This window comes from Mirounga angustirostris, unplaced genomic scaffold, assembly GCF_029215605.1.
Source record: "Mirounga angustirostris isolate CCGP_5_RB_7025 unplaced genomic scaffold, mMirAng1.0.hap1 SCAF_1, whole genome shotgun sequence".
Taxonomy (NCBI): Eukaryota; Metazoa; Chordata; class Mammalia; order Carnivora; family Phocidae; genus Mirounga; species Mirounga angustirostris.
The window spans coordinates 12,193,717-12,215,920 of record NW_026991709.1 but is presented as its reverse complement, the minus strand read 5'-3'; the positions used below and the strand labels follow the sequence as shown (position 1 = coordinate 12,215,920).

General features: G+C 43.1%; 1 protein-coding gene across 1 annotated transcript; it reads left to right on the top strand.

The window, feature by feature from the left end:
* The first annotated feature begins 58 nt into the window (after positions 1-58).
* Positions 59-21,610, top strand: IFNAR1 (interferon alpha and beta receptor subunit 1). The gene is made up of 11 exons (XM_045902532.3): positions 59-235; positions 1,932-2,055; positions 6,318-6,496; positions 8,613-8,770; positions 8,884-9,022; positions 10,369-10,483; positions 13,183-13,382; positions 13,485-13,642; positions 15,905-16,055; positions 16,944-17,089; positions 18,276-21,610. Exons 1-11 carry the CDS (start codon positions 163-165, stop codon positions 18,513-18,515), a joined length of 1,683 nt encoding a protein of 560 aa, XP_045758488.1. The 5' UTR covers positions 59-162; the 3' UTR covers positions 18,516-21,610.
* Positions 21,611-22,204: the final 594 nt, after the last annotated feature.

Genomic DNA, 22,204 nt, shown 5'->3' with positions numbered 1-22,204 from the left:
GGGGCGAGCACGGAAGGGCGGGGCGAGCGCGGAAGGGCGGGGAAGGGCGGAGGCAGGGGGCGGGGCAGGGCGGCCCTTGGGCCTGGGGTTGCCTCGCGTAGTTAGGTGCTGCGCGAGGTGACCGAGGATGTGACTTCCTTGGCCGGCGGTGACCCGCGGACGATGCTCGCCCTCCTGGGCGCGACGACCCTGGTGCTGGTCGCTGCGGTGCGATGGATGTTGCCCGCAGCCGCGGGTGAGAGACGAGGGGGCCCGGCGCAGGTCCGGGGGGGGCGAGAGGCTGAGCTGTGGGGGCGTTGGAAGCCTTGGCCCCGGGAGGCGGGTGGAAGGGGCTGGCGCGTTGTCCCGGAGACCTCTGCTCGTCCGGGGTCACAGCGCTCAGATCGAAAATCGGGAGGAGGTGGTGTTCCAGGGATCCTTGCACGCCTCTTGCTTGGGGGCCCGCGTACCGGTCCCCGAGCGGGACACGCCCTCCCCGCCGGCTCTGTGGGCTTCCACCGCCGCGGCGCTGGGTGAGCGAGAGCCTTCCTGTCGACTTTGTTTCTCTTCGAAAAATCGGGGAGCCGGGCTGGACCCTTAAGTAATAAACAAGGCTTTAGCGGCGAATTGTGTTGCTGTTCCTGAAACATTGTCTCAGTTTAGGGAAACAGTTATTCAGCCCCACGTCGGGGGGGGAAATAAGGATTGCAAGAATTTCGCTGCCCTCGGGATTCGGACAGTCTAATAAAAAGTAATAATAAATGAAAAATACGCAACCAAAATAGAGAGGCTGCGACCACGAGGCTAGTTTGCTGCCTTTATTAATACTTAACTGGGACGCATCAGGAGAATGGCAACTATTACAAGGTTGACTTCGAGTGAGGAAGGGTACCCAAAGAGAAGGAGGGACTAGCACCGAAGGGCAGGAATCCAAGGGGTCAGTGAGGCCGCTTAGTAGGTTCAAAATCCTTAAACTGTTTGCTTAGAAAACCGTACGGACGATGCTCGCCCTCCTGGGCGCGACGACCCTGGTGCTGGTCGCTGCGGTGCGATGGATGTTCTTTTCTTTTCTTTTTTTTTAATCTTAATTGCTAAAAAATGCCAGCCGTCATCTGAGCTTTCAGCAAGTTGTAATCTTTTTGCTGGTGGACGGTCTTTTTTTTTTTTTTTTTCTCCTCATCATGATGAGTGTAGTCTTTAATCCCCTTCACCCATTTCCCCCATCTCCCCCTACCCCTCTGGTGACCGTCAGTTTGACCGACAGTTAAGAGTCTGTTTCTTGGTTTGCCTCTCTTTTTTTTTTTCCTTTGCTCATTTGTTTTCTTTCTTACATTCCACATATAAGTAAGATCATATGGCATTTGTCTTTCTCTGACTGACTTATTTCACTTAGCATGATACTCTCCAGTTCCATCCATGTTGTTGCAAATGGCAAGATTTCATTCTTTTTTATGGCTGAATAATACTCCTGTGTGTGTGTGTGTGTGTGTGTATCACATCTTCTTTATCCATTCATCAGTCAATGGACACTTGGGCTGCTTCCATATCTTGGCTATTGTAAATAATGCTGCTATAAACATAGGGGGTGCATGTATCCCTTTGAATTAGTATTTTTGTATTTTTTGGGTAAAGAGACTTTCAATTGAAAGATCAATGCTAATTTTCTTTATTTTCTCCAGCTTTACTGAGATAAATATGACATATAAGGCTTACTTTTTATGGATTAAAAAACCTCGACCTTTTTCTAGCTCTCTCAAATGCAGAGATTAAATGAATAATTAGCCTCCCTGTGCTGAGAGCAATGATTAGGTTTTTTTAGATTTCTGTATATACTTTGTTATATTTGAATGTATTCATTCTTTAATCAGTGACGTGAAAGGAAGAATAACATTTTTAAGACTATCTACAGCGTATATGTAACTGTCTTCTTTCTTGTTGGCCTTGATTTCTAGGAGGAACAAATCTAAAATCTCCTCAAAATGTAGAGGTCTACATCGTTGATGATACCTTTATCCTGAGGTGGAACAGGAGCAATCCGTCTGTCAAGAATGTGACTTTTTCAGCAGATTATCAAACGTATGCAACTCTATTGATTGATTTACAAGAATCACCTGAATAAGTTTGAAAATTGTAACCCCATCATTTATTTCTCAGATTTGAGAACCAATTGGTTTTCCATCTTTTAGAGAAATTTTATGTCTACGTAATATTTATAACTTCATATCTACAAATAGAGATTTAGTCCAATTCGTCTTGGGGTGTTGCAGCAAAAGAGATTTGGGGGATGAAGATGGCAGACAGCTTCTGTAGACCACAGCCGTACCTTCTCTCTTCTAGATGCGTCACCTTCTTTGAGTATATCCCTAGCCCTAACTTTCTACCTCATAGCTGCCAAGAGGATGGGCAGGTGGGGAGTTGCAGAAGAAAGATTCTGGAAGGAACGTAGCTCAGGGAGTACAGCACTTTGCTTTGGGTGTCAGGGTCCTGTGTGCTAACTATGATCCCTGTCTAAGAAAGAGTGGCTGGTAATTGGCCAGTGAAGAAACAGGGTGTAGGACCCCCAGAACCAGGATCTCCCCATTTCAACCACAACCAGCACTCAGTTCTCCAGTTGATTGTTAATAGAGCTGTGAGATTCATTTACTCATTTACTCATTACTCATTTTCTGTGAGATTCATTTACTTTAGTCATTCACGCGTGTGCGCGTGTGTATGTGTACGAGTATGTATGCACATACACAAACTTGTATACATACATCGATGGTTTTTCTTGGAATTAATCATTTAAGAATTTTTATTTCTAGAGATTTTCTTTAAATCGAACTTTGAGTTTTGTCCATTTAGTTCTTTGCTTTAGTTCAAAATTGTCTTAATAAACAACTATTTCAGGTATAACAAAGATTGTTTCAGATACTCGTATTTAAAGTTACCCTTTTAGGAGCGCCTGGGTAGCTTAGTTGGTTGGGTGTCTGCCTTCCGCTCAGGTCATGATCCTGGAGTCCTGGGATCGAGCCCCGTGTGGGGAGTCTGTTTTTCCCTCTCCCTCTGTGCCCCCCCCACCCCAGCTCTTGTTTTCTCTCTCTCTCTCTCTCTCTCACTTTCTCTCTCTCTATCTCAAATAAATAAATAAAAATTTTTTTTAAAAATAAAGTTACCTTTTTAGCAAAGAAGATAGACAGTGCCCTCATATTGTTTCTTCACACATTCTGTCACTGATACTAAATTCTCCAGTCCATAATAGTCTGCCTTTCATCCTTTCATTCTGACTTTAGCATCAAATGCATTTGTTTCAATATGTTCTCATCCTGCTCTCTTCTACTAGCTTTATAAATAATTGCCTTATAAAGATATGCCAGACTACAAGTTTAGGGAGAGAGTACAGCAACAGTATAGTGTGGTATGGACTTGAGCCAGGCTGCTTGGGTGCAAAGCCATCCCATGCTAGGTATTCTATCGCTGTTTTCTTTCCTGTGAAGTGGTGATAAAAACTAATATATATATATTATATACCATACCATATATAACATCATCCAAACCAAAACAGTTTCGAGAGTTAAAAGGGGCAGTTAAGGGCACCTGGGTGGCTCAGTTGGTTAAGCCACTGCCTTCGGCTCAGGTCATGATCCTGGAGTCCCGGGATCGAGTCCCGCATCGGGCTCCCTGCTTGGCAGGGAGCCTGCTTCTCCCTCTGACCCTCCTCCCTCTCATGCTCTCTGTCTCTCATTCTCTCTCTCTCTCAAATAAATAAATAAAATCTTTAAAAAAAAAAAAAAAAAGGGGCAGTTAATTTTAGATAAGCTGGAACAACAAGCTTAAACCAGGACCACCCCAGGCAAACTGGGATGGGACTCCCCCGCCCCCCTCCTACCATAATAAGGTGTCTAACTTAGAAGGTTGTAGAAGTATAGAACAATGTTTAAGATTTTATTTATTTATTTGAAAGAGAGAGAGAAGCGGACTCCTTGCTGAGCAGGGAGCCCTACATGGGGCTGGATCCCAGGACCCTGAGATCATGACCTGAGCCGAAGGCACTTAACCCACGGAGCCACCCAGGCACCCCGAAGTATAGAACAATTTTATGTAAAGTGCTCAGTGGATGAAGGAAATGATTAATGGAAGTGTAGTTAATAGCAAAAGCAAACAAGTATTTTTTTAATGAAAAAAAAATTTTTTTGAGACCAAGAGAAAGTGTGAGTGGGGGGAGGGCAGAGGGAGTGGGAGGAGGAGAGAGAGAGAGAGAATATCTCAAGCAGGCTCCATACCCCAGCGCGGAGCCAGACAAGGGACTCGATCTCAGGACCCTGAGATCATGACCTGAGCCAAAATCAAGAGTCAGACGCTTAACCCACTGAGCCACCCAGACACCCCTTAATGTAGTGTTTCTCTGAATGTAGGACAGATGCCACTGGTGATAAATGATCCACAGACACATAAATAAGCCATTAGGATTCCAGTGTCTGTAGAACACATGCTAAGACATCAGTATTTGTGACCTATATCCAAATTTTATTATGATGTATGTAGTGTTTAGTATTCATTCTTCCATTCAATAAAGATTGGGTACCTTTTATGCTAAACACTCTTCTGGGTACTTAGAATGTATCAGTGAATAGGAAAGACCAAGATGGCATGTTTCTTATATTATGGCATGGGTTTTATGAAACGAATTTTATATCGGTTACATCATCGTTCTCAAATCGTGTTCTGTTCTGATCTAAATACTTCATATGATAAAGTTGGGTTTGCTTGGGTGGTGTTGTTTTTTTTTAAGATAATATAAAAACAGCTACCCCTGCAGTATTGAGTGTGCTTCTGCACCTCCTAGAACAGGAAAGATAGAGGGGAAGAGAGAGAGTGGGTTGGAACCATGTCAGGGCTTAGTTTTACAATTTGTATAAGGTTTTCTGTTCATAGTAAGAGTTTCTGGATTTTTTAACATAGAGTCTGATGTGGAGGAGTTTCTCAGGGTTTCATTAAATGCCAACTCTAGCCTCACAGCTCAGAGAAGTAGAAAGGGAAACTAGCCAGGAATGTAGCTTCCCATATGCCAGTGTATATTTTTGGTAATTTTTTCAAATGTTTCCTTTTTTTGTTTTGTTTTTAATTAATACATATGTATTATTTGTTTCAGGGGTACAGTCCTTTTTGAAAAATGAGATGGACTTATATTTGGGTCAACACAGAAATGATGTGGCTAGATCATCCCTGGAGTCTGTTATCTTAAAGCATTTTTAAAATGAAGTCTACAATATTAGCCCTCCCTCCTCCTCCCCCTTCCCCTCCGAGAAGCAGCTCGTGCTAGAAATTATGAATCAGTCTTTTTTTTTTTTTAAAGATTTTATTTATTTATTTGAGAGAGAGAAAGCACATGAGGGGGGGAGGGTCAGAGGGAGAAGCAGACTCCCCGCCGGGCAGGGAGCCCGATGCGGGACTCGATCCCGGGACTCCAGGATCATGACCTGAGCCGAAGGCAGTGGCTTAACCAACTGAGCCACCCAGGCGCCCCAATTATGAATCAGTCTTGACAGAAATGCCTTCTCAGAGGAGAGTTTCTCTGACTGGTTTAAGGTAGACAGGGCTTCACGTGGGCAAAAAATTTCGAGACCTAACAAGTTTGTTGTCTCTCACCTTCCCGTCAGCCTCCTGGGTAGGCTGGAGTCACATGTGGCAGGATGTCCTTTCTTGATTTCTTCATGTGTTTGAAGAATCGAATATCCATCAGTTCTACTTTTTAATGGACTGAACGAGGAATTTGTCAGTTTATATTAACATTTTAAGTTTTGTTTCTAGTGATGTAGTAGGAAGAATTACTGCAGCCAGCAAGCAGAAGGGGCCGTTTGATTTTGACGAGGGCAGAGGAAATTCTCCAACCCTGAGATCTTTCTCTGGTCTGGTAAAACTAGTCCAAGAAGTTTAGAAGGGAATCATCAGATCCAGTCACCAAGTTTTCAGTAAGGAAAAGATCCAGAAATACAGAGTAGTTGGCCCAAAGTCACACAGCTATTTTTAACAAACCTGAGACTAAGTCCACTCTTTGTACCTTCTAGGTTATTTCTTTCTCTGCTTCTTTGAAATCCTAATGCAGCCTGTCACAAAATTACAGAACTGTATCCAAAAATGAACCTTCGGAATGATTCCATTTTCTAAATAATAACTTGGTGTATATGTGCTGGACACGAGGGCCACGTTGCAACTAAAATGTTAACAGGTTAACTCAAATAGAATAACTACCTAGCCTAGCTTTGTAATAGTTTCTCTTTTTAGTAAACAAACTGTGTTTGACAGTCTTTTGTAGTTATACATTTGCTTATTCATGCATCTCCTATTTTGTCTTAAAGACTTAAAAATGATACTTGGGTAAAATTGCCTGGCTGTCAGTCTATCGCCAGTACCAAATGCAACTTTTCTTCAGTCAAGCTCAATGTTTATGAAGAAATTAAATTGCGAATAAGAGCAGAGGAGGACAGCAACGCTTCTCCATGGCATTATGTTGACTCATTCACCCTATTTGAAAAAGGTAAGAAGAAGTTGCCAGCCGAATTACAGGATATTCCTCATGAACTATTCTGATCACAGCTCACTTCCCAAGCCCATTCATGTGCATGGTGTAAAATCTCCCGTTTAAAGAAAAAGGGGGGGCGGGGGGCCTGGGTGGCTCAGTTGGTTAAGTGACTGCCTTTGGCTCAGGTCATGATCTCTGATCTCATGATCTCTGGGATCAAGTCCCTCATTGGGTTCCTTGCTCAGCAGGGAGCCTGCTTCTCCCTCTCCCTCTACCTGCTACTCCATCTGCTTGTGCACTCTTTCTCTCTGTCATATAAATAAATAAAAATTCTTTAAAAAAATAAAAAATAAAGCCCAACTGTTTTCATAATAATTCTAAGACTTATCTGCCCCTTCCTTTTCATTCTGTCTTGAGTATACACTGGAGTTTTTCGGAGGCTGATGGGTGAGAGGGAGACCGACTGACTGACTGACTGACTTGGCAGAAGCAAGTGGGAGATACATCTGTCTTCTTTGTTTAAGCCGGACATTAACAAAATTGGGACAAGATGTGACACAGCTCCACTCTTCTCGCTATGTCTGTTTTGGGAAATGTAGTTCTTTTTTTTAGAACAAATATTTGTTACAGTGCAATGGGTTTACCACTATTATCTGTTCATGAATTAATACTTGAAAATGTTACCAGTTTTAATGTTTAGTATGCTAAATGTTGAAAGACATGATCCCTATAAACAAAAGCTCTTTCAGACCCTCGGTTTCTTTGAGTGTGAAGGGCTCCTGAGACCAGAACAATTGGGAACCCCGGCCCTCTGTCAGAACTCACGAGAAGAATGATCTCTGTCCCTCTCTGCGCTTCTCTGCGTCCCTGTGCCTTCGAGCTCCGTTCCTCCTCGCTGCACAGAAAACACTCTTGTCAAGGACTCTGGTCACCTCCTCAGTGCCCAAGTTCCCAGCTCTCTTCTGGCTCAGTTCCTGGGTAGCACCAGGGTTACCACTTGAAACCCTTCCACTTCTGGATCTCCAGGGCCCCGCTCCCCACCAGCGCTCCTCCTGCCCATCTGTCCCTCCTTTGCCCCTTTTTCCTGGCCCCCCAGACCCATCAGTGCCAGACTGCTGCGGGGCTGGGTTGTCGGACCTCTTCTCTTTCTACACTCGGTCCACTGGGAATCTTACGGCTTTCAATCCTGTGTGCTCTTGAGAAAAGCCCAGACTTACATCTCCAGCCCCACTCCTTCCCCTTACTTTAAACTGTATCACTAACTCTTCTTTCAACAGGCATCTCTGCGTGCGTGTCTAAGTCATCTGGTCAACCGAAGCTCTTGATTTCCCCCTCAAAACCGGCTTCTCTTGCAGTTTTTTCCATCCCTGCTACGGACAGCACCTGTTTTATTTGCTCAGGCCAAGAGTCTTGGAGTCCTCTTTGGCATCAGTTTTCCTCATGCCCTGCATCCAGTCTGTCAATACTTTCTGAATGGTCCATCTTGAGGGTACATCCCGAAGCGGACCCCTTGTCACATCCACCCCTGTGACCAGCAAGGCTGGTCTCTTGAGCTACTGCAGTAGCTTCTTCCTGGCCTCCCTGCTTCCTCGTGCCTGAACTAAGGTGATCTTTCCAAAACGTAAATCAAAGCATGGCACTCCTCGGATCTCAGCCCTCCAGCAATGTCCTGAAGCTAACTACAGAGCTCTTCCTTTGTTATCTGGCTTCTAGCTGCTTCTCGGAGCTACCGGAGCCTCCTTATTGTCTCTTGAAAATGTGAAGCGCATTCCCACCTTGCCAGAATACTCTTTCCCTAGATAATTTGCCTGACTTACTCCCTCACATTATTCAGGCCTCAGCTCAAATGTGGCACGGAGGCTTTTCCTGACTAACTTATCTGAAACAGATCTTGCCACCATCCTCTCTCCCTCTGTGTTATTTCATTTTTCCTCACAGCACACACGACATTGTATGTATTTGTCTATTTGGGGTTTATGGCCATATCCCCCACTGAAATATAAGCACCGCGGAGGACTTTCTCTCTGTTACTATGCCAGGCATATAGGAAGTGCTCAGAATTGTTTGCTGAATGAATGTTTCGACCCTGTATTAATGAAGTTATATAGTAAACGTGTTCATTTTTTTACAGCTCAAATTGGTCCCCCAAAAGTACATTTAGAAGCTGAAGATAAGGCAATAATAATAAACATCTCCCCACCTGGAACAAAAGATCATGGCATGTGGGCTCTGGATAGCTCAAGCTTCACCTACAGCTTAGATATCTGGAAAAACTCTTCAAGTGGAGAAGTAAGCATTTTTCTTACCTTTGTTCAAAGTGAGAGAAAAAGGACATGAATTTGTCCTAAAGTTTGACCTTATATTTTTTTAAAGAGCAGACTTCTGTTTTTCTTTTATTATAGAGAAGGACTAAAACTGTTTACCCCAGAGATAAAATTTATAAACTCTCACCAGAGACCACTTATTGCTTAAAAGTTAAAGCAAGACTTCTGCCGAGAAAAACTGGTGTCTATAGTCCCGTGTATTGTATAAAGACCACAGGTAAGGAGAAAGTTATGCTTTAGATTCAGTAACTTTATATACAGATGGGCAATCTATTAATTCTGGCAGTTTTCCTCTTGGTTGCTGAAGTTTATATGATATCTTAGTAGATATTAAAACAAAAATATTAGCATTTACATAAGCAAAAAAAAAAAGTCACAGTAATTGGGATTTTTGTCTCAAGTAAGCAGTAATGAAAGTTCTGTCTAAAAGTCTAAATATTTTCTAATGACAAAAACTACTTTTATTTGCTCAGAATCCACAAAAGGGGGGAAGCAGTTGCTAGAGGAACAGTTAGTCTTCCAAAAAGTACACCTTTATAAAAAGTGTCAAATGTTAAAATGTGAAAGCATCCTGATAAATTTTGTCAGTGACCTCTTGCCAATAATTAAGGTCAGAGGTTAGGAGCTTAGATTTGTTTGTTATTTTAATCATAAATTTAATATGCTTTGTTTTTAAAATTAAACATACAGGAGAATTTAAAGTAAAGTTTTCCTCTCCTGCCTCCTTATCCCCAGTACCATTTACCAACAGTTAGCCCTGCTGGTAGTTTGTGCATATTCTTTCCTGCTTCTGTCAGGGCTTATTATAAGCATACACACAGACGTGTATATAGTTTCTTAGTTTTGGTATTTGAATTTAAAAAATAGGATCCTGCCAGATCGATCTTACAACTTGCTTGTTTAACCTACTACATTGAGGATCTCTTTGTATGTTGGCATATACAGATCTATCACGTTCTTTTTTTTTTTTTTTTAAGATTTTATTTATTTGAGAGAGAGAGGACACGAGCAGGTCGGGGGGTGGCAGGGAGAGAGGGAGAAGCAGACTCCCCGCTGAGTGGGAGCCCAATGCGGGGCTTGATCCCAGGACCCTGAGCCAAAGTCAGACGCTTAACAGACTGAGCCATCTGGGTGCCCCATCACGTTCTTTTAAATCGCTGCATATTATCACATTGTGTGAATGTACACCATTTGTAACTCACTTAGCTGTTACCCCCTGATAACATGTAAGCCTTTTTCTTTTCTTGCCCATGCTGTTAAGAAGAATTCTTAACCATGGGGGTGCCTGGGTGTCTCAGTCAGTTAAGCGTCTGCCTTCAGCTCAGGTCATGATACCCGGGGGTCCTGGGATCGAGCCCCACATCGGACTCCCTGCTCAGGGGGAAGTCTGCTTCTCCTTGTCCCTCTGCCCCTCCACCCCACTCGTGCTCATTCTCTCTTACTCTCTCTCAAATGATAAATAAATAATCTTTAAAAATAAATAGAACTAAAAAAAAAAAATCTTACCATGTCTTATCTCACTAAAGTAACAACGTATGCTTTTCTGTGTTCTTTGTCTTCTAGTTGAAAATAAACTGCCTCCACCAGAAAATATTCAAGTTGATGCTAAAAATCACATCTATGTTCTTAAATGGGATTATACATATGAAAATGTGACTTTTCAAGCTCAGTGGCTCCAGTAAGTTCTATTCCATGAGTTTCCTTTTGCCCAGTTTATTATGGTTCCTTTCACTCCACTTCAGCCCCCTACAGCTCTAGGCACAAAGGCTGACTGCTTGAGGTGATTATTTAATTCTGGTCCCTGCTCTGCTGTTAACTAACTGGGTGACACTGAGCTAATCCCTTAATCTCTTTTGGCCTTGGATTCTTCATTTGTTATCATAGGGGCATATTTAATAATATCTCATGTACTTACTGGCTCTTTTTCTTTTTTTTTCAAGAGTGTTTCTCGTTGCATGTCTTATTTCCCCAATCTAGACTACTTGACACATGACCCTGAGCTTTTCTTCAGAACTCACTTTTTCTTTTTTTTTTTTTTTAAAGATTTTATTTATTTATTTGAGACAGAGAGAATGAGGTACAGAGAGCATGAGAGGGAGGAGGGTCAGAGGGAGAAGCAGACTCCCTGCCGAGCAGGGAGCCCGATGCGGGACTCGATCCCGGGACTCCAGGATCATGACCTGAGCCGAAGGCAGTCGCTTAACCAACTGAGCCACCCAGGCGCCCCCAGAACTCACTTTTTCCATGAGTCCTTGGAATGATCTCAGTCCAGTCTGTCTTACTCATTTCAAGTTAGCCTTCCCATTTTCTTGACAATGTTAGTGGTTTTGACAGATTTTTTAGTGATCACTTCAGTGGGAAATGAAGAAAGCTGGACAGAACTGTGGATAATGTCTCAGCCCTGCAGAAGTGGTTGAGAACTGCCTGTAGTTCATGTTGGCTGGAAAGTTGTAGGGGATAAAGAGGCGAATCCAGTGGAAGGAGGAGCGGGTTGTGGGGAGGAAGGGGGTGGGTAAGAAAGCTATATTGAGGAATAGAGGGACCAGAGGCAAGGATAGCAAGGGCAGGAAAGGAAGAGTGAGAGGAGGAAGAGAAACAGGAAGTGAACTGAGGGTGAAGGGAAATGGGGACTGCACTGGTGAACTCTCTCTGTCCTTCCATGTTAGTTGCGCAATGGAAACGCATTCCCGTGCCTGCATGTCCATAGACCCTGACTGACCTGGAACTTCACTATCAGAAGTATGCTCTAAGTACTAACGCCACAGACTAGAGAGGAGTAGGGGTTTTCTGGTGGCGGTTCTCGAAGTTTTGTGGGTACTCAGCACACCGTGCAAAGTACCAAAGGGATGGTAAAGGTACAGCAATACAACACATGGTTCCTAGAATCCAAAGCAGGTAGCTGAGGTGGCATAGTGAGGGGTGGTTTGGGGGTGAGGAGTGCTCTGCAAATTATAAGGGTGACAGAAATTGAAAATGTAAAGGTGGATGGGGCCGGAGAGACCGAAGAAGCCATGTGGAGGGAGATGAGATGTGAACAAGGCCTTCCTTCATTGGTGAATCATATATTTTAAAATTGGACGCGAGAGGGCGTGTTAGGCAGAGCTACAGCACAAGGGAAGCTCAGGCTACAAAGAGATTGAAAATTAGGTTAAGGTCAGGGGTGGGGGTGTTATTGCTCTATAACAAATTACCACAAATTTAATAACAGCTTGAAGAGTGCTGTTACCTCCAGTGACTTCCAGTCGGGGGACCAGTCTTGGCTTAGCTGGTCCCTCTGCTCAGGGTGTCACAAGGACTCTTGGGGGCCATCTTGGAATTTTTCCTACCACATGGGAGAAGCGCCACCTTGAGAACGGTTGAACATTTGGGCGCGGGAGAACAATGAGAGAGAAAATTGAATACATGGGCTGGGTTGAGATCAGGCATTTGGGTGCCATTTAGAATTTTGCATTGAGGGGTGGGTAACATGAGGTCTGTATGCAAGGAGGGTGAAGATTGCCACATTGTATGTGGACCACAGAGACACCAAAGACGGGAGAACCAGTTAGGGAGGCTGTTGTAGTTCCAGGCCTGAACTGAGTTGCTTTGAGCTATTGGTTACTGAGTAATTTACTTGACGTCTCCAGGCTCAGTTAAGTGTCCATATTCTGTGTAGACTTGCTCTTACCACACTGTGGCGTGTATCTCCATTTTAACACTTACCCATCGGTGTCTGGGTAATATGTTTCACAGCTGGCTTTCCAGAAGGAAAAAAAAGCCTTATTCGTAGCGCTTGCCAGTTTTCATGATATAAATACACCTACTGTGGTCCCTTTCAACATGATGTCACTGAACATGGCATTAGGGAGAAATGCACAGGATGACCCCGTTAAAGAGTATTTCCACCACAGAGATATGATAGACATAGATAGTTTTGAGCATAGATAATAAAATGTAATAAAATAATTAGGACAAAATGAGTTTCGATGTAACTTGTCGCCTGTGCTTCTGGCCTGCCAGCTATAAATTAAAAAAAAAAAAAAGAGTTTTGAGTATTTTTATTTTTAATGCAGTCTGTTTATTTGTAAGTTTATGTAATTTAATTTATAGTAATGGCTTTTAATAACTGGCTCGCAGCATTCCAGAAAATTCAGCGGTGGTTCTTGTGTGCTGGCTCTGGTCAGCTCTGGTACAGTAATGCTCTGTCATACCCCAGAGCAAGGGCTCTGGTTCTCTTTGTGTTGTATGTGTGTCTCTTGCATTGTATTGTGAGCTTCCTGAGGGTGGAGACTGTTTCCCTCTGTAACCTTAACCCCTATCTGTGTCTAGCATATTCTAAGTATTTCACAAATATTTATTGAATTACTATGTTTGTAATATTTTTTTTTGTCTTAAAAGTGCCTATTTAAAAAAGATTCCTGGGGACAATTCAGGTAAATGGAAACAAATACCAAACTGTGAAAATGTCCAAACTACACAGTGTGTCTTTCCCAAAAATACTTTCCGAAAAGGAATTTACCTTATCCGTGTTCGAGCATCGGATGGAAATACCACGTCTGTTTGGTCTGACGAAGAAAAATTTGATACTCAATTACAAAGTAAGTCAGTAGTTTTTTCTTCATTGTGCTTCTCTGATTTGGTACAGAGTCTTAATATTGTTTTTCCAAGTTGAACATTGTACCTGTACATTTTTTTCCTAGTTACCCTGTTTCCTCCAGTCATTATCATGAAATCCACTAACGATGTTTCCCTGCGGGTCTATATCAGCGCTCCAGAAGAGTCTGAAAGCAAGCCTGTGAACCATCATTACCCACTAATTTATGAAATTGTATTTTGGGAAAACACTTCAAATGCTGAGGTAAAAAAAAAAAAACTATGTGATGTTAATCTATAAGGTAGGGTTGTAACTAGGATTTTGGGGAAACAAAGTTTGAAGTTAAAATTTTAGGGAAATTTTTAAGCATTAAGACTGTGATGACAACATGAAGAATATTAGCATCTCTCCCTGTTTTACGGCGTAGTTATGGATCACCTGCATCTGGGCATCCAGGTGTGTTGTTAACATTCAGATCCCTGCACCTCTTACTACTCAAATCAGAATCTCTTGGATGGAACTTGGAAATTTGAGCTTTTAACATGATTCCTGGGTATTTATCTAAACCAGAGTTTCTCGACACTGGCGACATTCAGACTGGATAATTCTTTGCTGTGGGAGCTGTCTTGTGTATTATAGGATGCTTAGCAGCCTCTCTGGCTGATGGCCAGTGCACTGCCTCCCAGTGGGGACAACCAAAAAACCTCCAGACTTTGCCAGCTATGCCCTGGGGGCAGGGTACCTCTGAGGGGGCAAAATCTCAGATGGTCCAGTGGTTTGTGGCACTCCGAGAGGAAAGCATGCCTCCAGAGTTCAGCTTTGCTGCACAAAATCCTGTTCCTTACTATTCAATTTCATGGCAGAGGAAGGATTTGAAAACAGTCCTCTGAAAAGGTTTCTTGGCAGGGGGAGTCATGAAAAAGAGTCAAGAAACACGGGTTTAAACACTAAAATTAGAAAACCACGGACAAAAGCAGTACACAACATCGGATAATGCACATGATTCTAGATCCCTTTAGCCTGTGGAATTACAATCAAGGAATCAACCTTGAAAAATCTTGTGTAGTTGGGTGGATAAATTCTGTAACCTGACTTTATTTTCTGTTGGAAATCTAAGAAGATTATAATGACTTGGCTACTTTCCTTTTAACTCTCTGAACACCCTGTAACCAAAGCATAATTTAGCCCATTGAGAATTACAGTCAGTTCTCAGTTGTCCTTTACATCAGGAAAAAACCTGTATTTGTGTCTCAAGCCACCAAATTGTGTATTTTAGGCAGGGTGCTTTACCTCTCTGAGGTTTTGTTTCCTCTTCTCTAAAGTGGTGGTAGTCATAGTAACTCCATTTTTTTTTTAAAGGATGTTTATGAGGTTTAAAATGAGGTAACATAAGAGGCGTGCCTGGCTGGCTCCGTCAGTAGAACGTGCAGCTCTTGATCTCAGGGTTGTGAGTTCAGGCCCCACCACGTTGGATCTGTAGAGATTACTTAAAAATTTAAAAAAAAAAAAATCTTAAAATGTGGTAATATATGAAAACACTTAGCACATCACTTGACAGATCGTAGAACTTAAATAATACCAGTTGCCATCATATCCTGTCAGTAATTACAATCATAATAGCAACTTGTATTTATTGCAAGCTTATTATGCATCAGGTGCTGTGGTAATTTACATGAATTGTCTCGGTCATTCTTCAAAACAGTCCTGCCACACTGCCTGATTAAATCATTCGGCAGACACTTGGGATGGAGTAGCTCTTACTGCTTCCCTGATGCTGGGCTTCAAACAGTACAGTGTGGATGGTTGTGATGTGAGGACAGTTTGGCTTGGCTCTTGGGCTTCTCTCGTTTGCCAAGAGGAAAGCATGCTGCCCTTGGTTTGGGTCCAAGGAGGATGAGGGACCTGGGGAGGACCCACGGCCTCGGTACGGGCTCCTTGGCCAGTCAGGACACGTGTGAGTGAGAAAAATAAATGGGTTTTGAGCCACAGGATGTTTTGTTATATGATGTGACATTGCATGACGTTATTTTGTTGTCATTATTTTTTTTGATTTGTTACACGATATTATTGTGGTGATAGCTGACTACTGCAGGGAAGAGCGGTAATTGTCCTCATTTTACGGATCTGGAAATAGGGCCGAGAGAAAAGAAACAACTTGCCTAAGGCCGCATAGCTATAAGCGATAACCCTAATACGGGCAATTTAAGGCCAGAGCCCCCGCTCCTAAATATTCTGCCACCGAGCAGAGGAAATACAACGGCAATTAAACCAAATCAACAGGTACTTATAAATTAGAGTTGTCTTAGGAATATGTCATAATTCCTTTTCAGAAGCAGCATTTTTAAGTTTGACTTGGGTCGTAATGTGTTGTCCAAAACAAATGTATATTTCTTAAACATACACCAACTAAGTGGTTAGGAGAGGCCATCTTAGACTGAATATTTAGAGAATTTAGGAAATTGACATTCCCTATCTGATTTCATAAGGTGACTAAATTTTATCAATGATCTACTTATTTTCTTACAGAGAAAAATTCGAGAGAATAGAACGGATTTTACTTTTCCGAAATTAAAACCACTGACTGTATACTGTATCAAAGCCAGAGTGCTCATTCAGGAAGAAAAGTGGAATAAAAGCAGTGCTTTTAGCGATATTGTGTGTGAGAAAACAAAACCAGGTCAGAATCTTCCATTATATCTCTTTTTTTTTTTTAATGTAACTGGACTTTAAAAAAATAATTCAAATTCACTGGAAATTGTAAAATATTTCCTTCTTACTACAAAAGCATAAAGAGAATACTTTCTTCATGAGCTATATGAATCAAAAGTAGACCTTCAGGCTAAGTCCTTCGGTTTTAGAAAATATTTTTAATGCGCAGTTCAGTGTTTTTGAATATTATATTTCATTCAATACGCACATAATTAAATTGCCTTTAATAATTACTCTTTTAACATTTAATAAGACTATTTTAGGTGGTTTTGGGGTTTTTTCTTTACATAATTCTTAATATAATTATCATATGGGGATCACTTCATTAGTTCAATTGTGAATTTTGTTCTGTGGGAATGGTTAAGTCCCATTGTGTATTTTACAGTTTGCGGTGTTGACTTGCAGATGCTGATTAGTCACGGAATGGTTTTAATTATGCTAGCTCTGTATCAGGAAGTGCTAGAGAACACTTCGCACGCTGGGAGCTAAATGTCAGCATTGCATCCTTCACCTTGCCAGGCCACTCTTTAAGTGGAAATGCATTGCCGAAAAAGCGGGGGTGGGAGGCATGCCTGGCTGGCTCAGTCAGTAAAGCGTGTGACTCTTGATCTCGGGGTCATGAGTTCCAGCCCCACCTTGGGCATGGAGCCTACTTATAAATAGATAAAGGGAACGCATTGCCTACAGCTGTTGTATGCCCCATGTTACCAGAAATATTTCTAAGGGTATATCATTTCATAGATTTTTATATTTCCTTTCACATAGCTACATTTCATCCACCTAAACTGTCAGCATTGTGAACATATTTGTGTGTCGAGATCTATGTTGAAGCTTAACATCACTTACTTATTTTTAGGAAATACTTCCAAAACCTGGCTCATAGCTGGAGTTTGTGCTGCATTGTTTTCCATCCCGGTTGTCATCTATGTCATGAAACTTCTCTTTAGATGTATCAGTTATGTGTTCTTTCCATCAAGTAAACCTCCTTCCACTATAGATGAGGTATGTGACTTTTCTTTGTCAATGGGTGGATTTTTCTTAAAACGAATGGGAAATATATTTGATTTCCACAGAATATATGCATTTTCTTGATATCCAGAAAATATACAGACTGGGATATTTTCTTCACTTTCAGTAAATTGGCTTTAGAAACAGTCATTTAATATCATATAACATGGGATTGTAAGGTTTGTCCTTAATCTCATATTTTTCTTCAGTTTGGCTACCTTGGCATTTGTTTTATCATTGAAAAGCTGGCTATTCACCCAAAGCCTACAGCATCCTCATCAGGGCATCCTGTGGATGACATCACAGAAAATAAGTATGAGTCTCCTTTCGGGACACCTCACAGGCTCCTGTTTGGCTCCCCTCTGTGAGGTTGGCATATCTAATGAAAACACTAAATGACAAAGACCTAAACCCAGGACCTAGCCTGGGGATGGTGTGTCCACCTAGGGCAGGGGTTCAGGTTGCCTGCCTTGGGAGTATCGCTTGGAGCTCTGGCTTTGGAGCTAGCGAGACCCGAACATGAACTGTCAATCAGCTACAGTATGTTTGCATATGTTAACTCTGTGAAGTTAAGCAGGTCACTTAAGAGAACTTGAGCAGGGGCGCCTGGGTGGCTCAGTCATCAAGCATCTGCCTTCAGCTCAGGTCATGATCCCGGGGTCCTGGGATCGAGCTCCGCATCGGGCTCCCTGCTCCACGGGGAGCCTGCTTCTCCCTCTCCCACTCCCCCTGCTGTGTTCCCTCTCTCTCCGTGTCTCTCTCTGTCAAATAAATAAATAAAATCTTAAAAAAATAATTTCTTTAAAAAGGAGAGAGAGAGAGAACTTGAGCAAATGCCGTTATGCTATAAAGTTTCAAAAGAAACTCTCCATAGTCCCAGTGCGCACCCCTTTCCTTCACTCTCCCACACTCACCAGCCCCCTGTGCCCCATCTTGGGTCCTCTTCATGTACCTGCCCCAAGACAGTGCCAAGAGGCAGGGGACCTCACTAGTGAGGGGCTTATTCTAAACGTTAGATGGCAGTCGATAGCTCCTAGCTGGTTTTTAATATGTTTATTAATATAAACCATTACCACTGGTTTTCTCGGTAGTGGATGTAAGAAACTGAAGCCGTTGGAACTAAAAACTGTCGTTATTTTAAACAATCTGTTCCTATTCTTCCCCCCTTTTTTTAAATTAGTATTTCTCTGAGCAACCGCTCCGGAATCTCCTCCTTCTCACTTCCGAGGAACAAACGGAAAGATGTTTTATAATTGAAAACACAAACACTATCACGGCAGTAAAAGAAACTAACCAAACCGATGGAGAGCACAAAAAATATAATTCCCAAACCAGTCAAGATTCGGGAAACTATTCTAATGAAGATGAAAGCAGTGGAAGCAAATTCAGCGAAGAATTCCTGCACCAGGAAACCGAGTGACCAGAGGCGAGCTCTAGAACACTCGGGAGTCCTGTGGGAGCCGCGCTCGAAGCCTGGGTTCTCGCTTCGCCCTGTACCTATGCAGAGGATCCCGGCTTGTTGGGGAGGGAAAACGTCTTGGGTCACTGGTCTGAAAATGCAGGCAAGTACTTGTCCATGGGACAGAAGTTCTCTCTATTCTTTTCTGTGCGCAGACCCTTGAAAGACCTGTCACTGGACCTGCCTGATGAAATGAGTGAAATCCAGAAAATGTTCTCTGTGTCTCTGATGACATCTCAAGTGTTGTGCTAACAGCCATGTGACGAAGCACAGGGTCACTGTGTTCCTATCGGCTGACACCGTCACCGAGAGCCTGTGGCTGTCCGTGTCGCCGACTCGTCCTCCATTCTCAGTGTTACAGTTCAGGATTTTTCAGGAGGTATTTAGACACTTTGGCCACCGAAGTGTAGAAAGAAATTTCTCGAGAAAAGCCAGATACCATTACCACTGGTTCTCTGTAAAATAGCTTACCCTAGAAAACGTCTGCAGGTGCCAGAAATGTGATCCTTACAATTTTCAGGGGAACCCTGTCCACGTGTCCCCAAAACCTTGGCTCCTACATCACAGTCACCTCTCCCTTCTGTGGTTTAGGATTCAAGCCAGGTCATCTTTTCCTATACATTAATACTTCCTAACTCCCAACCTAATTTCCAACCTAGTAGAACAGTAGCTTCTGATTCGAATTTGCAGTCAGTGAAGTGATAGAGAAAGGGACAACTGTCTAATCAGAGAAGTTATTAGGATATTTTAAGATAAGGGAGTATGTAGAGGTTAGTCACAGTGTATGCAGGAAGCCTTGGGACCAGGAAATGCTCCTGATAGAACAGACAGAGTAAGAAGTAGAATCATTCAGTAGGAGAAAAGCAGGTGACTTCCGTGAAAAATAAGAGTAATGCGTCTAATCAGCTTTTAATTATTAAATCAACTGTGGGGTTGCTCATCTGTGTCTTGGTTTTTGTTGTTTTTTTTTTCCTTTCTCAGTTTTATTGAGATATAATTGGCATATAACTTATCCGTGTCATGTTTTGAACCAGGCCAGCTTCTCTGTCCCATGTGGGACATGCAGGTGTCCCTTCTCCGCTTACACACACTCAAGAAAGTGAACGTTTACTATCAATGGAAGGAAGAAAATGTAACGGGGGGGAAAACCTCAGTTTAAGAATTGTATCATGTTTTTCAATGGCCACCTGGAGTGCATTCCTAAATTAGTCATGGAGACCCTTCGTAGGAAGGAAGTCTAGGCATTTTGGTGGCCTCCCAAGGGAAGGGAGATGCAGCAACACGCTGCGCTGGGACGTACGTAACCTAAGGCCAGTATTATTGCTGTCGTCGTCCCTGCTGACGCCCCAGGTTCATCCGTGGGGAAGAAAAGGGGGCAGGCAGCCGCTCTGAGGTGGCTCCTCCTGGCATAACCACAGCTCCACGGAGCACACCGTGCGCTTTCCTGGACCCACAGCCCCGGCTTCCAGCAGAGGATAGCGGGGACCGGGGAGGCCCCTGGGAGACGCGGGTCTCTGCTGGAGAATCCCTAAAGTGACTCAAACACACTCCCCTTTTGATCTTTCTGACCGGAGACATCTAGTTTCAGGCAGATCTTCTGGGTGGGCCCTCTATTTGTAGAGGCCCCGTCTCTGGAAATTTGCTTCTTTACAGAGGAGATCGGGACCGTGTTAGGACCCCGGCACCAGCCCTGGCTCTCGACCCGTGCTGACGGAGTGGTCCCGTCCAGCACCCAGGCCCAGGGAGAAAGTCGCTTTACACGGGATGTACCTCTGTGGGCCGTGGAGGAGGGGAAACTTACTCATTACAATCAGAAGACACCAGTGGAATGGTTAGGTCCCTAGCATGTGGGAGTTTGATGTCCTCAGGTTTGAAGACCCCCTGTGATTTTCAGTGAACAAGCATCTCGACAGCAGTGAACAAAAACCCCTCATTTTTGCCTTGTCTTCTAGACATGAAAATGCAGTTCCTTTCCATTCTTCAGTCTACATGTACATGTAGCATAATCAGGAGGTGCTTCCTTGTAAGGTATGGTAAGTGTTCTTTCTGAAGAATAGTTTACTTGGAAACATCCTGTACTTGGGAGCACCAGGAAACTGCCTCAGAAATACAGTGTTGATAGTTCTTGGCGAGGCTGAATATAATCAATTACATTTGTATCATTACAGCCAGAAATCCCTTGTATAGGTGAATATACATGTAAATAGTGACATGAGTGTGTAAACACATGTGTGTTTTTATCTACCCTTGCCCTCACATATGTGGGCCATTCCATTAGGATAGCCGTAAAGGACTTACTTACTAGTATAGATTCTAATTCGAAAATTAGAAACGCTGCTCAGAGCTATGAACTTTAGAATCTGACCAGAAATTTACAACCTATAAAGTTATTTTTTAAATATGATTTAGGGTTTGTATCTTTTCCCCCAACCTGCGACCTTTAAAAAGCAGCCCCAAATTGCCCTTAAGAATTCTGTGGGGCGCCTGGGTGGCTCAGATGGTTAAGCGTCTGCCTTCGGCTCAGGTCATGATCCCAGGGTCCTGGGATCGAGTCCCGCATCGGGCTCTCTGCTCCTTGGGAGCCTGCTTCTCCCTCTGCCTCTCTCTCTCTCTCTGTCTCTCATGAATAAATAAATAAAAATCTTAAAAAAAAAAAAAAAGAATTCTGTGTACAGAAACCTTCCTTCCTTCCTTCCTCTCCTTCCTGTGACTACTTGTCATGTATTTGGTTTTTGTCTGGTATATGTCTGCCCCCACGAGACTAGAAGCTCTCTGAGCACAAGGACCTTCTTTTATTCATGGCCATATCCCCAGCATCTACAGCAGTGCAGGGCCTCGCTCATGGAGGTTGCGTGGAAAGTAATTATCGAATGTGTGAAATCCACAATTTGAACCAAATGGGTGCTTCTGACCATGTTCATATGTTGGTTGAGTTGCGGAAGGACATAATAACCAATGTGTTCAGTGTTTCTATGCAGTCAACTTGTATTTGTGTTTTTGTCTTAAACCCTATTGCTGTGAACAATTTTATATAATAAACACCGGGGCCAAAAGTCTGTGATTTTGTTGTTGTCGTGCTTAGACTGGATAAACTTTCATGTACAAAAGTCACTACAACTGATGCTTTTACAGATACTCCCAGCAGAGCGGGCAGATGCCTGGGCCAAACGTTGCGACGTCCTGCGTTGAGTATCCCAAAGGCACCACCACAGCCGTCCTGTCCCACGGATCCTGGACAGGGAGCTCATTCGCTTGCTCTTTGCCTTTTCACAACCTCAACTTAAAACTTGGGTGGAGCACAACCTTGATAAAACAGTCTTGCATACTCTGCTTTTCTGAACTAAACTGCCTGCCTTTTGCAAATCTCTCGTCTCAGAACGAACTCAGAAATCTCTAAGGATACTCCCCAATCCCACATGTAAATTGATCTCTCCTGCCATCTGGACACATTTTTTTTTTTTAAAGATTTATTTATTTATGGGGCGCCTGGGTGGCTCAGTCGTTAAGCATCTGCCTTTGGTTCATGTCATGATCCCAGGGTCCTGGGATCAAGCCCCACATCGGGCTCCCTGCTCAGTGGGGAGCCTGCTTCTCCCTCTCCCACTCCCCCTGCTTGTGTTCCCTCTCTCGCTGTGTCTCTCTGTGTCAAA